The 19,820-nt window shown below is 39.9% G+C and overlaps 1 protein-coding gene and 1 non-coding gene across 2 annotated transcripts; one reads left to right on the top strand and one right to left on the bottom strand.

The window, feature by feature from the left end:
• Window positions 1-435: 435 nt before the first annotated feature.
• On the top strand, window positions 436-553 carry LOC121055057. Its single transcript, XR_005812276.1, has one exon. It is a non-coding gene; the product is annotated as a U5 spliceosomal RNA (small nuclear RNA).
• A 247-nt stretch (window positions 554-800) lies between these two features.
• On the bottom strand, window positions 801-3,924 carry LOC102700913 (IQ domain-containing protein IQM2-like). Its single transcript, XM_006657939.3, has 10 exons — window positions 3,829-3,924; window positions 3,263-3,691; window positions 3,057-3,171; window positions 2,866-2,931; window positions 2,686-2,774; window positions 2,491-2,581; window positions 2,233-2,379; window positions 2,040-2,132; window positions 1,821-1,922; window positions 801-1,726 (listed from the first exon to the last, which is right to left on the bottom strand). The coding sequence occupies exons 2-10, from the start codon at window positions 3,664-3,666 to the stop codon at window positions 1,052-1,054; spliced, it is 1,782 nt and encodes a 593-aa protein (XP_006658002.1). The 5' UTR covers window positions 3,667-3,691; window positions 3,829-3,924; the 3' UTR covers window positions 801-1,051.
• Window positions 3,925-19,820: the final 15,896 nt, after the last annotated feature.

Genomic DNA, 19,820 nt, shown 5'->3' with positions numbered 1-19,820 from the left:
TATGATAAAAAAAACCCTTTAATATTTTGTATATAATTCCATAGCAAAGTATGAGTATTTTGCTAGTTTTATATAAAAACATGTACTTTCCTTAATCCGGCAGTATCCCTGTTCTATGAGACTATACCAAACAAGATAGTAATTCCCATACCGATTACCTGGTGTGATTCAAGTGGTAACGTGTTGCACACAGAGCACGTGGGCCTGATGGCCCGAAAGGCTGGACGCCCACGAGCGTTGCTGAGATGGGCTCCCGCGAGCGTTTCATGGTGAGCTGGGCTGCTTGGGCCCTTCGTGGTAGCGAGTGAGAAACTGAGAAGAGCAGGAGAACGTTGTTTTGCTTCTTCCGTTTAGTACCACCTCGCTTGCCTAGCCGGGAGCGAGCAGCGAGGAGGAGTATATAGTAGGGGTGTGGGTGAACGGTTCAAGGCACGCAGCTGCGTGGTGAGCACAAAGCGAACTATTCTTTCGCCTTTTACTAAAGAATACCGTGTGCGCGCCACATTAAGCAGCATACGCTAGTTTTTGGAGGGTCCTCTCTCTTTAAGAGGGCCCATAATTCAGAATCTTAAAATTTTATTAAATATTATGTTATATAGTTTGCAGGCCTAAATGCATGTTATAATTGAGACTTTATTGAAATGCGTTATTCCAATCTGATAGTGTTTGGTTTGCGTATATTTTTGAAGTTGCTTTCTTTTTTTCAAATTTGTAACTTATGAAATTATCTAACTTCAATTTTGTAACTTTTCGAGTATTCAATTTTGTAACTTCTGAAATTATCTAAGATGGTATTAACACTCTGCGATATGATTCAAGAACAAAGAATGAAAGAATCTGTATTGATTTGATTTGCTTGTATCACTCTAACTACTACAAAGATCTCTTTGAGAGACTACTACAAAAGATCTCTTTTGTATATCAATCTACTGAGGCGAGATGTTCTTCACCCCCACCCTTATTCTTCTCTGTATGCACAATTTGCATCAACTGTTCAAAGGCAAAGAACAGATTCAGTCTCTATTTTCACGGCGACGATCACTTCACCTGATCAGCACACCGTGCGTTGCAGATGCGCGCGGAACGCTTCTCCCGGCGTCAATGGCTCGCTGCACCCTCTCGCCATCGGGCTGCTCGACCTCTGCGGCGACGCGAACCGGGACGACGCCGCCCTGCCGCCGCCGCCGCCGCTCCTCGGCGACAGGTGCACCTGCTCCAGCGCCCGGAGCTGCAGCTCCGACGGGTAGTCCCTGACGCACACGATCCGTGGCCCGGCGCCGGTGGTCCACTTGAACGACAGCTGCTTCCCGAGCTGGTATGACTTGGCCTCCTTCTTGGAGTTGATCCTCTCCAGGATCTTCTCTCTCGGCACCGACGACGACGACGACGACGGCTCATCGTCTTCTTCAGGATCTTGGAGTTGATCATGATTTGCCTCTTCTTGTTCAGGCCAGCCGTTGTCGCGGGCATTCGACATTTCGGTGCCTTCTGATGAATCCACCCTTGGGAGAATTTTCAGGGTGCTAGGATGGCTGATTGCCTCTTCTTGTTGTGATGAGACCTCTTTTTCATGTGAGGTTTTTGTGGCTTCAGGTGTCTGGCAATGGTGGACAGCTTGTTCAGAAGAGTTCATCTCTTCTTCAGTGTTGTCGGCATCGGCGCACCGGTCAGAAGGAATGCTCCTGAGCCTGCCCCAGAATTCTTCATCCCCTTCGGTTGGGCTCATCTGCAGCAGAATCAGAAGTGTTAAGAACGCAATCTTGAGACACTTGGTGGCATCTCATTTTCAATGTCAGCGGTTTCAAGATATGCATGCTCACCTTGACATCAGTGAGATCGACATTGTTGTCCTTGAGGAAGCCCTGGAATTCCTGGAAGTTCTCCTCTGTTGGGCGATAGTGCCCGCTGTGAGGCCAGATAGCCTGTCAAGAACAGCCACAGAGATTGTATCAGCATGTTGCTTGACAAATCTATAACAGATAATAAAAATTGTTGCAAGATACAAGTAAGATAGTAGAATTTAGAAGATAATCAAGTACCTTTAGAGTTCCATCTTCGACGACGAGTCGGCCAGCAGCAGATGTTGCTCCACCAGCTAGGAAGCTAGAATGCTGAAATTTGCCCTTTTTCTTCTGCAATGGAAATTCATGGGCAATGTTACATGATGAACCATTTCACATAAGGCTAGTCTACTACAGCTTGTTGGTAGTATGAGGGTATCTGCATCTTTACCTGCCCAACATATAGATTCTTGGATGTGCTCAGAACAAAGATCCATTTGTCATCTCTTGGCCCTCCAGATGTGTCAAGGATTTGCCGGCTGTTCTTGTACATGAACTTGCCGTGTTCAATTACAACCTCGTAATCTTCTCTTTCTTGCTGCAAAAGTCCAGTTTTTTTACTTCATTAGTCATGAATATACTTATGATTTATGCACAGTTGCAGCTTAGATAAACCCTGAAGATTGCTTGCAAAAGTTCCAACACTTACTGGACCAAGATATTTGATGCACTGGCTCAGAAGCTTCCATCTTGGGCACCGGTCTTCGAGATTGATCTCCTTGCCTTCTCCAACATCAAGCCTGAATAACCAAACATGGTAATTATAACTTCAGTTCATTAACTGACCAGAAAATTCAGAGACTGAAAAAAACCCATGGTCAACTCAGTTTATTATATCACTCACCAATAGAAGAATGGCTCCTTGCTTTCGCATTGCAACCAGCAGTCATAGTAATAGTGGAGATTATGTCCATACCGGTGCCGCGGGTCAATCTGTTCATCAGAATTTAATCATCATTAACACATGTTTCACATAATATTAACCAAAATTTTTTAACAGTGTCTGTAAAAAAAGGAGACTCACAGCTTCAAGCCAGTGCTGCAATGCGAGTTTCTGAGCTTTGTCATCCTTGGACAACCCCTTTCCAACCTGAATTTGGGTGGAATTCAGGTTAATTGACCCCAAAATTAAGTGAGATCAAGAGCTGGCAAATGACCAAGATGCAATAAACAATTCAGGTGTGGAACCACGGGATGGTTTATTGGTTTGGTTACCTTGGCTGCTCGTGTTCTTGCCCTCGCCCACTTGGACACCGCGGATTCTTGCTTCTCGATGTCAAAGAAGGACACCGAGCTCCTCTTCAGCAGCGCGAAATCCAGCAGCTTCCACCTGCAAATCCAGAGTTTTTGGACGCGGATTAGCAACGGCGTCGAACAATGGCGGCGGCGGCGAGGAGGAGGTTTATTGGGTCGTGGCGCACCAGCTCTGCTCGACGAGGACGGCGCAGTCGGCGAGGCGGCGGCGGGTGCGGAAGCTCTTGTACACCTTCTGCAGCGTCACCGCCGCGGCCTCGTGCTTGGGGCTCTCCGGGGCGGCGGCGGCGGGGGACGCCGCGTCGGCGAAGCGGGTCCGGAGGAGCTCCCTCGGCATCGGCGCCGGCGCGGCGCGCGGCGAGGTGATGGAGATCTTGGTCTCCACCTGGAGGAGCGACTGCTGCTGCTCCCTCGTCTTGAAGCTGAGGGACCCCTCGATCCGCAGCTTGCCGGAGCCCAGCGACGCCCTCAGCACCGTCGGCTCCGCCGCATTCCCCGCCGCCGCCGCAGCGGCCAACCCGTTCTCCACCGCGCCGTCGTCGTCCACAGGACACGAGAACAGCACGCCCATTTCTCCAAAAGACGCAAACTTTCCTCTAAAACCAAACCAAACAAATCAGAATCAAAACACCATCTTTTCCCACGCAATCAAACGAGCCGCCAGAACAACCAAGAACAAGAAATCAATCAGCACAAAAGCAACACTTCACCACCTCCTCGCTCGCTCACTCACCTCGTTGCCGACTTCCTCCCGTCACCAAACCAGCAGCAAACTAAGAACTACCAGCAGCAGCTAGACAGCTCGTCGGCGACGGCGACTCGTACGACCTCGTCGTCGTCGTGGTGGTGTTGCTGTCTGGATTGCTTCGGTTTCGGGATGAGATGAGCTGAGCTGAGATGAGATGGGAGAGTTAACTACCGAAGGTGGCGAGGCGACGGGGGCATATATAGCGGGGGAGTCGGCGGCGAGACGACGACGGGCGGGCGGGGCCCGGCGCGGCGCCCTCGGATGCGGAAAAGCGCAGGTACTGGTCCGTATACGCGAGATCGATCCGGCGGTACACGTGGCGCGCCCGCGTTGCGCGCGGTGCCGGTGGCGACGCTGACCCGTCAGGCACTGAACCGTGTCAAACAGCAGGTGAGCCTGCCTGCCTAGCTGGAGCATTACCAAACCTTCTGCCCTCTCGTTTTTCGTATATTTTCAAACGGTATATTTAGATAAATATATATTTTATAAAAACATATATTAAAAACCATGTCAACTTATTTCTGAAAGATTTTGCTAATATTTAGTTAATTATATATGTACTAGTCCACATGATGTGTTGTATGTACTAGTGAGCAGAAATTCTCAACCACGCACCGCATATAGCCTAACCATGGCGGGGACGGGTTATATTACAATACTAAAATTTTCAACCATTTGCTATGAATTAGAACAGTGTTTAAAAAAATTCTTTAAAGTTGAATTGTTCAGAAATTTCTATGACAATATATCCTTCACTTTAAATTGGGCCTCCGTGGCTAAATATCTTTACCAGCTGTTAGTTGCTCACTTGGTCATAAAGTATAGCTTATAATATTTAAACTGTCCTAAAATATAGCATACCTGCATTATTTGCAGCCAATTACAAACTTCCGTCACTAAAGTTTCTTACCCACTTACATTTTTAACCAATCAAATCAAAGACATTTTCTTATTTAATCCCACCCAGTTTCTTAATACACGTGTGCGTACAGTACCATATGACTTGATATACAGCAATATTACGTACTCCTAGCTCTCCTTAAACATGACATAATATATGCACTAGTGTAATAGTACTATATTATATTAAAATATAAGTATTTCTAGCATTTGAATATCCGAATACGACCATAATAGGAATACATGCTTTTGGCTTGTACACTATAAAGATGCTGAGAAGTGATATGTTTTAATTACATAGGGGTTATCCCAAGCTTGTTTAGCATGGTTAACAATACTACTTATCACATCAATTATTCTTTATCTAATATTCTTCTTATTTATCCCATTTATCCTTCCGCCCATATTCATTCTTTATTTATTAAAATACACCATAGTATTTTTGTTGCTAACCTTAATTTATTGTAAATGAACTAAAAATGTTTATATTTAAAGACGGTTGTAATAATATTTTGTGATAGAAACTGAGAGTTGTGCACCCACACCTACATACTACACGCATATGCATGCAGAGCTGACAGCTGTATGTGGTGCACGCTCACCGGGCGCAAAGCAAACATTAGGTGACCATCTCAACGATGGACGCGCTGCAGCTAGTATAATTAATACTCCATGCAAGCGCACGGATGACGCATGTGTTTGTGTAATTGTGTGTATATGTGCTGTTGGATGGACAGACACATCGATCCATCCATCGATCTATGATTCGTCAGGGACAGTCTGGCACATAAGCAGTACAGTACGTCACACGCCCACCCGGCCCTTTCTTTCCTTGTGCCCGAATTTTGACTTTGGCCTTGTTTAGTTTTCAATTTTTTTTCTGAAAACATCGTATCGAATTTTTGGACATATGAATAAAGCATTAAATATGGATAAATAAAAAAAACTAATTGTACAGTTATGTAAGAAATCTTGAGACGAATTTTTAAGTCTAATTAGTATATGATTAGCCATAAGTGATACAGTAACCAACATGTGCTAATGACGGATTAATTAGGCTTAAAAGATTCGTCTCGCGGTTTCTAGGCTAGCCGTGAAATTCATTTTTTCATTCGTGTCAAAAACTTCTTCCGACATCCGGTCAAACATTTGACGTATCGCTTCTCCTAAAAATTTTCTCAATCTAAACACCACCTTCGTCGTCGATGCACCATGGCTTCTTTTTTTCTTTTTTCGTTTTGGTTTGCTCTTAATTTGTGAGCTTTTTCTGTGCCTGCACCAGCTGCACTGCACACACGTGCGTACGTATACACACACACGACTGCAGGTAGTACTGCAAGCCGCCGCGTCGTCGAGCTGGCTGAGCTGGGGGAGGCTGGGGCGGACGACCACCGCCGCGGCCTCCGGCCAAATCCTGGATTTTCTCGAGAAGAGAAGAGAAGAGAAGAATGAATCTTTGACTGGTCGGCGGCGCTCTCTTATTACTGCTCCCCTGCTGGCCGGCCGCCGTCGCGTGTCGCCGGTCGCCGGTCGGGGGCTGCTGCACGGTCGCCGGTGAACCCGCGTGCAACAGAATTTTTGATTCTCCCATGTAATGTACTCTATGCCTCTATCCATCCTACAAGGGCAATCCCTTTTCTCCCATGTAATGTACTCTATGCCTCTATCCATTCATGTTCAATGTAAATTGGAGAAAATAAATATGATCATAATTTCTTTTTCGAAAATAGACGAAGCAATGTATTTACAAACGAAAAATAATTTATAAATAAAATTTTTATATACCTATTTTTACCTAAAAAAGTAAGTGTTGAAAAATAAAATACGATAAAAATAGCTCAAAGTTAGCTCTAAATTTAAAATTTATCTTATAAGCATAAAAGAAAGAGGTTACAAAATATTTTATAATATATAATTAGTACAACAACATACAACGAATGCATGCATGGTGCATGGGCATCGCATCGCTAGCTGCTCGTTCATGTGCTATCAGGGATCCATGTGTAACCAGTTAATTTGGATGCGGCGAAACTGATCGAATGTCGCGTGTATGAATGATTTGACTACGTTAAGTAGCTACCTATGGGCGTATATATGCATCATATCACACCGATGATGATTAACTAGGGTTCCATTTCAACGCTCTTAATTACTCGATAGTGAATTAGTGATCGATCATTTCCGCTCATCATTGATCCGATCATCTGTCATATTCACCACGCCCGTGTGCATGAACACAGTAGTACTCCTACTCTCCTATTCTCTGTCAGATCAGTCATTCACACACACACGACACTCTCTCTAACCACAACGACTATCAATAATTCATCTAAAACCCATTAATCAGTACATCCATGCAAGTATACCAATTAATCTATAATCAGTTACGTACGTACGTACACTGATGGTGTAGCAGTATAATTATATAAACAAATACACGAATTAAGCGCTGACTAAACTGCAAAATACTAGAGGTCATAAATATGCAGATTAAAAGAGATGCATCTGATGATGCAGTATACATTTTTTTTGATTTTTTATTTGGTTCTGCTAGTTTGTCACCCAGCCATGCAACAAAAATTGTTGGCTAGTACGACGCCTAAGCAACTAACTAGGCCCCAAAATCAGAGACACGATGCATGCATTTCCCCCGACCAAAAACGATCGCGAGGAAACAGATCGAATCGATCTCGAGCTACAACACAAGAAAAGATTCCATTAGCACTCAATAATTATCAAACGAATCGAAATGAATTACGAACAGGTTAATCATCTGCTAATAATCTCAGTACCTGAAAAAGCTCAAGGAGCGAGAACTGACAAGTATTGTACGTACGTGTTAGTAAGCTAGCTATACAGTAGCTGAGCTGAGCTGAACGTACGTACGTACGTGAGCTTAATTGTAGTAGGCCAGTAGCCAATGAGCAGCTTAATTATATACTGCCACATGGTCGCCAAAAACCAAACTATTGCTATTTTCTGTTACACTAACATATATAATTTTATTAATAATCTATACATATACTCTCTTCATCCCTAAATGTTTGACGCCATTGACTTTTTTTATAAACATTTTACTATTTGTCTTATTCAATTTTTTTAAATATATAAATATATATATATGCATAAAAGTATATTTAACAATAAATTAAATGATATAAATATAGTTAATAATTATGTAAATTTTTTAATAAGACGAATAGCCAAACACATATAAAAAAAGACAACGACGCCAAATATTTAGGAATGAATGAAGAACTATTTATACTTTTAAAATTTATTCGTTGTCAAAGTTTAAAAGTTTGATATTGGTCTTGTCTATTATGTAACCGAAGTGAGCTGTGCTTATGCATGCATGCGTATGTGACTGCTTAAGTATACATTAGTTGAACAAGCTTAATTACCTGATTAACTAATGCTCCATATATATAATCGAGATTAGTTGGGAGCTTAATTAGGCGAGCAAGCATGCGCGGCAATTGTTTAGTGCAGCTCACGGATCATGCGGCGTGCAGCGAGAGACTCGTCGATCCATCCATCGTACAACGGCACAACTGTACATATGCAACTGGATCGCACGGCTCTGCACAAAAAAAATATATATTTATAAACATTTATATATTTCGAGAACATGCTGATCTAGCTCGAGGAAGCTTCCCATGCTAGCTGTACGTATATATATTGAGTACCGTATTTTTTCCCCTCAACAATTATATATGCATATATGTATCTTTGCAACTGCAACACGGGAAACACCGCAGCTAATTAATCAAGCTTGCTTTCTTCTATCTAGCACTGTAATTGGTGCATCTATGTGAAATCATTTTGAAGTTATTTGTTCCAAAATGGAGGAGAAAAAAAATAAGAAGCTACTCACTCTGGTTGTTAATAGATGATTATCTTTAATATATCTGATCGTTAAAGTCGTGGTGTTTAAAATATATATAATAAGTAAAATAATTAAAAATTACATAAACTTTTAATAGCGTGAATGATCAAAGATATATACCTAAAATTAACTTTGTCATCTATTGAAAATCCTAGTATATAACAGATAGAATAATCTGGTAAACGTACGTACGCGCGGTGTGATATGATCCTGGTTCCTTGTGGTGCAAACAAATGTGAATGATTAGGTTGATAGCGATAGAGATGCTCAAACCCATCCAATTAATACACACAGATGGATATATATTGCTGATCATTCCTTTTCATTTCTCTGATCCAGGAGAGATGGATAGTGAGATGTCAATAGAAGCATGCACAGTGTGCCCATGCTAGCCGCTGATCATATCAGCAATGATTAAGCTGGCTATTTATTCGACGCATTATGCTACACTAACTGTCTTATTTGATTTTTAAAAAATGTAAAATTATAATTTATATATGCTTGAGATAGTTTTGATGATAAAATCAAATTACAATAAAATAATTATTCAAATTGTTTTGTGCAAGACGACTTGTTCAATGTATATCAAAACTAAAGGGTAGTCATATATTCTGTTCCATAATAATTCTCGTTGTTTTCGACGAGAACATGATCAAAATTTTAAATTTTGACTACTAATAAATTATAAAATATCTAGCTTGAAAACACTAGGACAACATATACACATGAATCATAAATAATACTTTAATAAAAACAAATATTTGTTTACTTTGTATATATTTAAAAAGAAATACAATAAAAAATGGTTTAAAAGACCATGCCATTACCCAAAACAAATTAATTGGAGCAAATAACAGAATTAGGAAGTAACAAATAATAAAAATCAGAGCGGTAGCATGCAGTGACAATTAATTAAATCGAGCAAAACAAATTAATTGGAGCTGGCAGGCAGTAGTGTAGCATATAATGCGTCGTAAATGCAGTCGAGCTGTGCATCCGTGCGGCGTGGCGTCTCATATCTGTACGTGATTCGTCCGGGTTTAAGTTGTCTCGTACGTGCGCCGCCTGGTCCGCCGTGTGGTCCACCCATTGACAGCCGTAGTATATATATGTATCCCAGCACAGAAGATCCGTTGATTTTTCTAGGCTAGGGGGTGATTGTTTGTTTCAGGAAAAAAACCAAACAATATATTTATAAATAAAAAATAATATATAAATAAAAATTTTATATGTGTATCTTTAGCGATGTAAAAGTCTGCAAAATAAATTTCAGGAAAAAACCCTAAAATCAAATCCAATTTAAGGTTAAAAATTTAAATTTGCATTATAGGCACAAGTATAAATGAAAATATGGGAGTGCTAGACATAAACCATCCTATATTTTGTTTTTCAGAATTCATCAAATTAACGGCATAATTTATATTGGTTTCTTATAGATTTAAGTATTTGAGATGACTGATGAGCATGGCGGTGGCACGAGCTCAAACCGTGAGCAAAGTCCTTGAGAAGAGGGAAGGGAGAGGATATAAAGTGGGGTTATCGCTTACAGATTTAAAACTACATTTATTTATTTATTAATTAAAGTGATTCAGACAGAAATTATATTTATGCATAATATGGTATAGATAATCCTCTATTCTTTTCATCGCAAATAAGATGCATATGAGCATAAATCCTAAGTGTCTATGACCAACGAGATGTTCAACGTGATTCGTTAAGACTATAAAGCTAAGCTTAGTGCTTCAACCCTAATTGCCCATGCACCACGAGTACGCTCTCACACATTCTTTCCTGAAACCAAATACATTTTTTTCCCTGAAACTAAATACATTTTTCAGTTATAAAATTGATGGTATTCATTTTTCATGTGTAGCGCCTCCGTACTGCCTGAAATTAAAGAATTTTGCTTGAGGCGCCGGAGGATTAGCCGATCGAAAGGCAGGGTAGTATTGCACGTGTGGATGCAAGGTCAGAATGAAGCCGGACGAGCGAGCGCGAGCGGTGGTCAAAAGGCAGCAAAATAGTAGCTGCAGAATGCAAACACGTACACAGATCAGAAGTCCAAAAGAAAAGAAAACAAAACAAAAAGGCGCAGATCATAGATGAGAACAACAGCTGCAGATCCGAGCTGTCTTTGGACCCAAGCTTCTGCAATCCGTTCCTTTTTAATTGTCACTGCTAGCCAAGAGTACGTCCCATTTTCTACTTATGCTTATGCATATTAGCTAAAATTTAAAATTTTAAAGCCTTAGATTTAAAGTAGATTTTAATTATTAATTATTATTTATTAATTATTATTTGGTTTTTATATCACTAAAGAACATGTATATAAAGTGTTTCCGAATAATCCAAACAATCACCCGAATACTTCCATAACTTCGTACCACTAATAATCAATTAATAGAATAACTGAATTATAATTAATTTATAATATACTTTTATGAGATAATTCTTTTTTTCCCAAAAATACGAGTCATCAACGTTAAAATGTAATATCCGGAACCCAGTTTAATATAATAAGACATTTTTATACTCCCTAAAATTGTATATATATTAATAACTTTAGACATGTATATGAAACATGCTACTATTTTATATTATAGGGATCGTACTGCAAAGTTTCGTAGTCAAGCAGGCACGCACGCCCACGCGCGAGAGGTGAGGGGGACCGTACAGCTGCGAGGTACTTGCATGTACCCACCGTACTACTACTACCAGCTGCCACGTGTTGCACGGTACTTTTGGACCTAATTAAGCCACGATTAGAAAATGTTTACTATAGTATTATATTCGTTAATTATGGACTAATTAGGCTTAATAGATTTGTCTCGCGAAATAGTCCAAAGCATGAGGTGAGTTTTATTAATAGTTTATATTTAATACTTCTAATTAGTATCTAAATATTCGATGTGACAGAGACTTAAAAAATCAGAAGGGATCCAAAAACCCTCTCAATTAGATGCAAAATTAATTTCTGACAAACTAAATGCAGAGTAATTAAATTACATGCCAGCTCAGATTATTCACGTTTTTGTGTCAGATGGAGTACGTCCTGCGTGTGCTCGTCAGCCATGGCTCCTGCTGGTCCAGCCAACGCGATGACACCCTTCATAAAAGATATACTTACTATTATATTGCTACTCTCCTACATTACTGTTCTTTACTCCATTAACTCCTCCACCCTAAAATACAGGCGGTGACTAAGTTTAGATAAATCTAAACAAGCTAGATAAAGCTTTAACTACTTTTTTATCTTTAATATAAATTTTAGAAGATCTTAATATATAAATGTCTCGTAGTTTTAATAGAGACAGTAGGGCTCGAACCTTTACCCGTCGTCCTCATGCTAGATCCACCCCTAACTACATAGTGAGGTGGCAAGGCTTATGAGCCTGCTGCCTGTTTGGTTGATTGCTTCAATCTATCAAAGATTTAATACAATTTTGTTCTTTGTTTGGTTAGAGTGTGGCGAGTAAAATTAGAGCCACACTTTCGCTAGCATTAGACATTTTACCAATTTTTTTTGTCTAAATGGCACATAAAACCAATATGGTTCGGAAAGAATATTGCACAAGTGTGATTACAAATAAATGTGCACCCAAGACAGACAAGATTAATTTTCTAGTAGGCAAACTTAGGCAAGCAAGTTGAGGTGTCAATCAAACAAACCATGCATTTTACTATCTTGTTAAGGGCTCTTTTTTAGAGAAAAACAATAATATAGAGATATGCTCCATCGGTCTAAAAAAATACGAGACTATTTTATTTCATTAGGATATGTCTTTCATTAATAAGTGGATAGATTAAGTGTAACAAATCTGATAACATCAATTTTGAGTCATAAAAATTATATTTTCTTGAAAGTAATTATTGATCAAAGTTTTTTATTGACAAAACAAAATACACATTATATATTTGGTGGGGTGGCATATTTTGTTTGCATTTGGTTTGTAGGATTGCGAATTGATAGAATATTAGAAAAATCTCATATTTTATAAATAAACTCCAACAATAGGTTTAACCATGTGTTTTAAAATTATTTTGAGACTTGATATGCACCTTCTCTCTAATTTCTTTCTATTTTACTATGAGAGATCAAAGTATCTGTGTTTTCAACAATTCTTGTGGCCATTAAGGCCATATCCATAGTACTAGGTGGGTGATTGTTTGGGTGTTTCATGAAAAAGGTCAAACGGTATATTTGTAAATTGAAATAATATGTGAATAAAATTTTATATATGTATTCTTAGCGGTCTAAAGCCAAGGATGGAAAATAAACTTTGGTAAAAAAACTCCAAAATCAACTTCAAATTTAAAGTTAAAAATTCAAATTTTAACTTATAAGCATACGTATAAGCGAAAAGATGTGGGTGAGTTCAGTTTATGTCTGCTAAGTTATTGCACTACTTTGCTCCAGTTGTTTCTGTTGGAGAATTGGAGTACTCTATATCCATCTGAATGAAATCTAGTCCACAACTGGACAAAAACAAACTTTCTCAAATGTAGCTTTGGAAAAGAGAGAAATCTAAACCATGATTTTGCCCAAGTTGTTTCTTGTTTGTATATATATGGGCCCACATAGAACAAGTCCTAGCTGCCACCTCTCCACAGGACAGCCTGGAAGGCAGCTACAGCATCACCAATCCACTGTTCCAAGATCTTGATGCTGATCCATGCAGCATCATCACTAATATTCATGCAATTATTATTTCCTAAAAAGTATTATTCATATCCTTACAAGTTTGTTAGGTTAAAAGTTCACCTCTAAACCTTTGACTTGGCACACAAAAAGAATCACAAATAAAATCCCAATATGAGTAGGTAAACAAAAGAGATGTGGATTGGATCGAGGAGTCAAATGGGATTCCTTTCCTGCCTTTGTATGCAATATTAGGGCGGTACCAAAAGTGGGGTAGCTCGGGCTGGAGCTCCACGTCTGACAAAAAATTACTATTTTTTAGTTAAATTTTATGTAAAAAATTTATATTTCATTATTAAGTTCTAGGCTTAATAAATTTTTCGTTCCGTCCCTGATAGCAATACATTTATGACCTGTTTATTGGATATGATTAATCTCCACACCGATGAACTGAAAGTGATTGACTTCAAAAAAGATGGAGTTGTATGGGAGGTGTACGTAGAAGAGACTCCAGCTTGGCCAACAACAATTCCAGCTGTTGGCAGGCATTCATTAGCACTTTTTTTAATTAAGTCCTAATTAAACTAATCACACCATGCACGTACACTGATCTTTCGGTGACTGCTACTGACATGTGCAGTATTATATGATTCCATGCATGTATTATTATTATTTGGGAAATTAATATGGTTGATCTGATCATCCTTGATCCGGTAAAGGTGGTCTTTGTAGTGAGATACTCCATACAAATCATAGCACGCTATATATATATCCATGTCTACTCTGGTATTACTATTATACTTGCTGCACGGCTTGCAGCCAGCACTGACACGCCATCTGAATTTAAATTTCTTATATACTTAGGAAATTTCGTTTCATCTGAATTTCAAATATTCTGGTATGAGCTGAGTAAAACTTGTCCTCAAGACTACTTTGACAAAGAGTGGTTTATGGTGTTAAAGTTACCATTCAAAGTTGTATTTAACATTTTTCGTTTTGCATGAATTTTATACTTATGAATTAATTCTGAATGATGCATTCTGAAAATAGATGTCATTTCAGAATTCATTACAGAAGTGGTGACCTGTCTGAGCAAGTGGCTGCAGGGCCCAACCCAATTAACCAACTAATCAGCAGATAAGCTGCAACGTGGAGGGCCTCTAGACCAATCAGTCCCACCAAATGAACGAAAAATCAATGCTTAAACCAAAAGGGTGATCTGTACACTTCGACCGCTATATATCTGAAGCTATCTAGGGTTCTTAATTTCTCTGCATGCGACGTCGGCTTCACCGACAAACAGAGAAAGTCACACCACACTGTGCACACTCAACCACGTAATATAATGTGACCTGAAGCTAAACTACCGCGTCCCATTTGGCTATATGAAGTTGATTAATTAATTAATTAATAGCACTAACCATCCTGGAGATCAGCTTTAAGAAATTCGCATGAAGCAAACCATACAAGTTTAAATATATAATAATGAGTGCTATATGGCACTGACAGTGACCCAATTAAGCTGCAGTGCTTGCGTACTTAAGCTGAAGGGTATCATCTTGCATCAGGGGGTTCGATGTTAATGCCCCAACCAAACGATTCGAATTGGGCCAAACCTAATCTCATCTCATCCCATCTAAATATATATCTAATCTAACCCAAAACCAAGTCAACACGCGTATTTGAGAGTCGCAAAAATTGTGTACTGTGTACATACGGCCAGTCATAGATGATCCGTGAAAACAGTTTACCTGATGGCCTGATCAAGGAGGTCAATGAACTAAAATAAGGGATAATGACTGAATTAGAAATGTACGCAAAAGTGGTGTGGTCTGGAGCAAAGTCTACGGCGTCCGATGTTGTCGCGGGGGAAGGAGACCTGCGACTTTGGGTACCTGAATTCAGGCGACGACCATGGGCTCATCTTTTTGGCTTCGTTATGGAAAAATTCTAATGACGTATTTATAAATAAAATTTTTATATAGGGATCAAAAATAAAGGCTAAAAAATAAATAAAGAAATAAAAAATATTAAAAGTTTAAAGTTTAATTTGTAAGTATAAATAGAAGAGGAGAATATTGAGATTGCGAGCTGTCGTCCGTCCCGGTCGGCTCTTTTTAGCTTAAAGTCAGAGAGGCGAATCGAGATGGAAGTCAAAAACAAAGCTGTGTAAACCTGCATCGCAGCAGTGGCTACATGATGCTACACTGCTACCAGTTTATACTAGCTGCTGCAGTAGTAGTAGTATCATGGTACGTAGTAGACCGTGGGTTTGACAAAATGAACTGAACGCCTTCTCGTCGGCCTAACATCCTGCGAAAGTCCAAGTCCAACCCCCCAATAATTCATCTCATCTCGGCGGCGAAGAGAAGTGAAGAGAATAGATTCGTGTGTTTCCTGTCAACCTGCGCCAACCCAAGCAAGGGCGAAAATGCATATGCTTCCAACTGTTGATCCGCGTGTAGCATTCCATTCCATTCCATTCCTGCGACTGCATGCATCGCGCAGGACGCATGGCAGCAGTAGTATATTGTGTCCGTGTCCTCACATGTGATGTGCGCCTCCCTCCTCGATCAGTCGGTCGTTCACATCATGTGGTGCGTGGGTTTCGGTGGCCGGTGGCGTTGGCGCGTCCAGCGAACTGAAGAGCCCAGGCTGCTTGCCAGTCCGGCCTGTGTTCGGAGGCCCAGCTGCAAGCTTTGCTGCCCCCGTCCCGAAACAGAGAGGGTATCGAACGGTTAAGGATGTGTTTGTTTATCTGCAGCGGTCTAGTCTAGTTTGTATGAGTTAATCTATTTTTGTTTGAATGTGTGACGTGTAAATTGTTTTGCTAGTGTATTAGTCAGACATGTGTAGCTTGATATGTTGTTTGGTTGGTTATACGTGCAAATACTGTATATGATTTTGTTGGGTTGGATACATCATATCTATTTGGTTACCTCCTGTGTTAAGGTGCTATTACTTCTTGGAAAATTGTGTCCGATTTGGCCAAGATGGCACGTTGACGCCTCTAACCACCATATCGGGGATGATGGCCGTGCTGCCATAATCATGCTCACTGTATGTTCTCGTTGACTCGGATACATACATCGGACTTGATGTTTGATCCAATATTATTCTACTTTGTTGTAATCTATCTTATTATCACATACTCTCCCCCGTTTCACAACATAAGATTTCCTATCCTAGATTCATATAAATGCTAATAAATCTGGACATATATATAAATTATATATATTTATCAATTGATAAATTTAGGTAACGTTAGAAATTCTTACTATATGAAACGGATGTAGTAGTAGTTACTGTTGCTCGATGTTTGTAGTTTTTTTTTCCTGCAAATGCTTCAATGTTAAAACTCGTATTCGTTGTGCGTTTATTTTCACGACACAAACCATATGCACACCACGACCGCGTAAACGTTTCTTGAAGCACAAGCACGGGAGCTTTCCAGGACCCAGTTGCATAACATATGCAACGCTGATTACGAATAGGAGAAAAAATATATGTACTACTCGCGCGTACTCTGAACTGATCAGTAGTAGGCAGAACTTGTCCACCTTGAAACAGAAAGTCAGACGGCAAGAAATTCATATTCATGTTTCCCTTCAACTTGCCGAGACGACCATGCCTCCAACTGTGCGTCGCTAGCTATTCTGATTTCTACACCAACTGGGATGGGCAGTAGTAGTAGTACACTGCCCCTCCAACCGTTGCGTACTGGACCAATAATATTGGGTAATTTGGTCGTGTTTCCCAGCAACTACGATACATTACAGTCAATCGGTTACGGTCTTTTAATTTTTATTATGCAGTATACTGGGTTAGTTTACAACTCGCATGATAACTACACGGGACAAAGGCTGTACTATTATTAGATACAATAGTTTCTCTTTTGTCCCACGTTTTTCAAATGGTAGTAAATTTTTAGCATAAAGTTGAAATACAAGAGTTTATCATCTCATATTAATAAAATAAAATTTTAATTTTATAATAGTTAATTCTATCATTTATATCATTAAATATCCTTTTAAAATACACAGCCAAATAGTACACGGATACGCGCAACTCATCGTCCAGTGGACCAACCAATCTGGAGCTGCCGCGAAAATGAATCCCCGGTCGACTGCACGGTGCAGAGGAACCATCCCACGTAGGCATGGTTCTTTCATAATCTTATTTAATTCTTAAAAAATCTCTATATACGAATTACGTGCATATTCCCGGGCAGAGAAGCATGCCACGTGGCACTGTAAAAATCGAGCTTTCCCTTCCTTTCCGCTTGCCACCGCAGAAGACCCACCGTCGCTAACGCTGAGGCCCGCCGTCGCCGCCCGCCGAGGTCGAGCTCCGCCATCGGGACGCGGCCGCCGTCAGCTCCGCCATGGGGAAGCGCCTCCTCGCCCACGCCGAGGTCGCCCGCCGAGGCCCGCTGTCGCCGCTGAGGTCGCCTGCTGAGGCCCACTGCCCAGATCTGCCGCGGTGGGGCGGCGGAGCGTAGTGGAGATGCCCCTGGTGGATTGGTTCTACCGCGTGCTCGTCTCGCTGGGGCTGTGGCAGAAAGAGGCCAAGATCCTGTTCCTCGGCCTCGACAACGCCAAAAAGACCACGCTCCTCCACATGCTCAAGAACGAGGTTGGTTGGTCATGAGGGATTAGGAAAGAAAAGAAAAGAAAAGGAGAGTAAAAATCACTCATTTTTCTGTGTTGATTGTTAGGTGATCTGGATGCGGGTTCGACTAGATCATGTTTGGCTGATTTTTTTTTTTTACTTCCCTTTTTGTATGTGAAAAGATTTGTGTTGTTTTGGGGCTGCTGCTGTGTGAGAATTTTGATGAATGTTTCTGGTTTGAAATGGATCGGCATTTTTCATTTTATTTTGTTGTGGGATCCGGATGGGATACATCCACGTAATCTTGGAAGAAAATTTGTGTTTCTTTACCTTAAATTCAACAAATTCAATTGGTGTGTGTCCTTGCATGCGTACTTGTTTTCTTGATTGGGACATAAAAAATTCGATGTTTTTATGCTTGTAATTCTTCGTTTCGAAGGGCAAGAATTCACGTGGATTTCATCTAGAGGGAAAAACAAAGATCTTTAGATTGAGGCTTAGATTATACCTCCACTTAACCCATTTTTGGCTGGGCTAACTTTCTATATAGATTGATAACGTGGTTTATCTTGGTGAGGATAACAGGATGTAGAAACTATACGGGGTTTATTCTGATAACTGAGCTGCGCTGGATCGGTTGCAAGATCTGGCGATGTGCCATGTAATACGGATAAAGTTTTGCCTCTTTCACTTGTGTGCACAAGAAGATTCACATGCCTGGGTTTTGCAATTTACAATCTGGAGTTGCCTTGGTCTCATCCGACGCGCCTGCCAAGGTCGCACGTCGCTCTCGAGATCTGCCGCGGCCGAGCTTCGCCGCCCCTGACGCATCGCCGACCCCGCCGAGCTCCGTCGCCGAGACAGCCGGGAGAAATGTGCATCGGGATATATGATTTTTTTTTCGGGCAGAGGGAGGTAACTCAACCATGCTAAACAATTGGCAATGCCATAATCATTTAGCGGAATTGGAGCCAAAAATCATAGCACTACTGGCAACCCCTTTATATCAATACAAATTTATGTTTGGGCAATCTTGCTAAAAGAATTTGGCAACATTGCCAAAATAAATAGGAACACTACGAACAGCTTGGAACCAAGCATACCCTAAATTATATACGTTTGCAAACAACAACTAGAACACTTTTTGAAAAAAAACATCACAAATTTAATAATTCAATTATGATTTTACACAACAAAGGAACCCTAAAATGTACCAAAAGAAAAAAGAGAGAAAAAATATTGATTTTAGAAAGTTAAAGAAATTGAACTAATTCTACAGAAATTCATGAAATTTTAACTTCTAAATAACACTTTCAATATGCACAAGCAATAATACAAGTCACCAAACTTCTTTGCATTTACTGTATTTAGTCTCCTAAATATTTGGTTATAGAAGGAAGACATTCTAGAAAAAGGTCATATTTAGGATAAGAGGCATAAAGGAAGGATGAAAGTAATTAAATTATTAAATGTATAAAATAAGAAAGAACAATTTGTCTAATTTATGGCTATTAAGAACAAAATATCAAAACCTCCGATTTACCCTCATCTTATTAATAATCAAATCGGCCATGCTTTGCTTCTTTGATATATGCTCCATCTATCTTACAAGCACAAAACTTAAAAGCCACAAGTTCTCTTCTAAATATAATATTTTTTAAGAAAACAGAAGACCGTAAATTATATATACTCCATGTTCTGATTCGAAAAAAAAGTAAATTATATATACTCCATGTTGTTTTTTTATACTTGTATCGTTAGTTTCTAAGACATACATTTGACCAAAAGACACAAATCGTTAATGAAAACCCTTTAATAATAAAAAGGTTAATAATATTAACAAAAATATTATATATATATATATATATGAATAGCGGCCAACCAGCGCGCAAGCTTTCTAGTTTTAGTTTAGAACCCTATATAATTTTATTTTCAACT

Source organism: Oryza brachyantha, chromosome 7 (assembly GCF_000231095.2).
Source record: "Oryza brachyantha chromosome 7, ObraRS2, whole genome shotgun sequence".
In the NCBI taxonomy this organism is placed as follows: Eukaryota; Viridiplantae; Streptophyta; class Magnoliopsida; order Poales; family Poaceae; genus Oryza; species Oryza brachyantha.
This window is presented reverse-complemented; position numbering and strand designations above follow the sequence as displayed.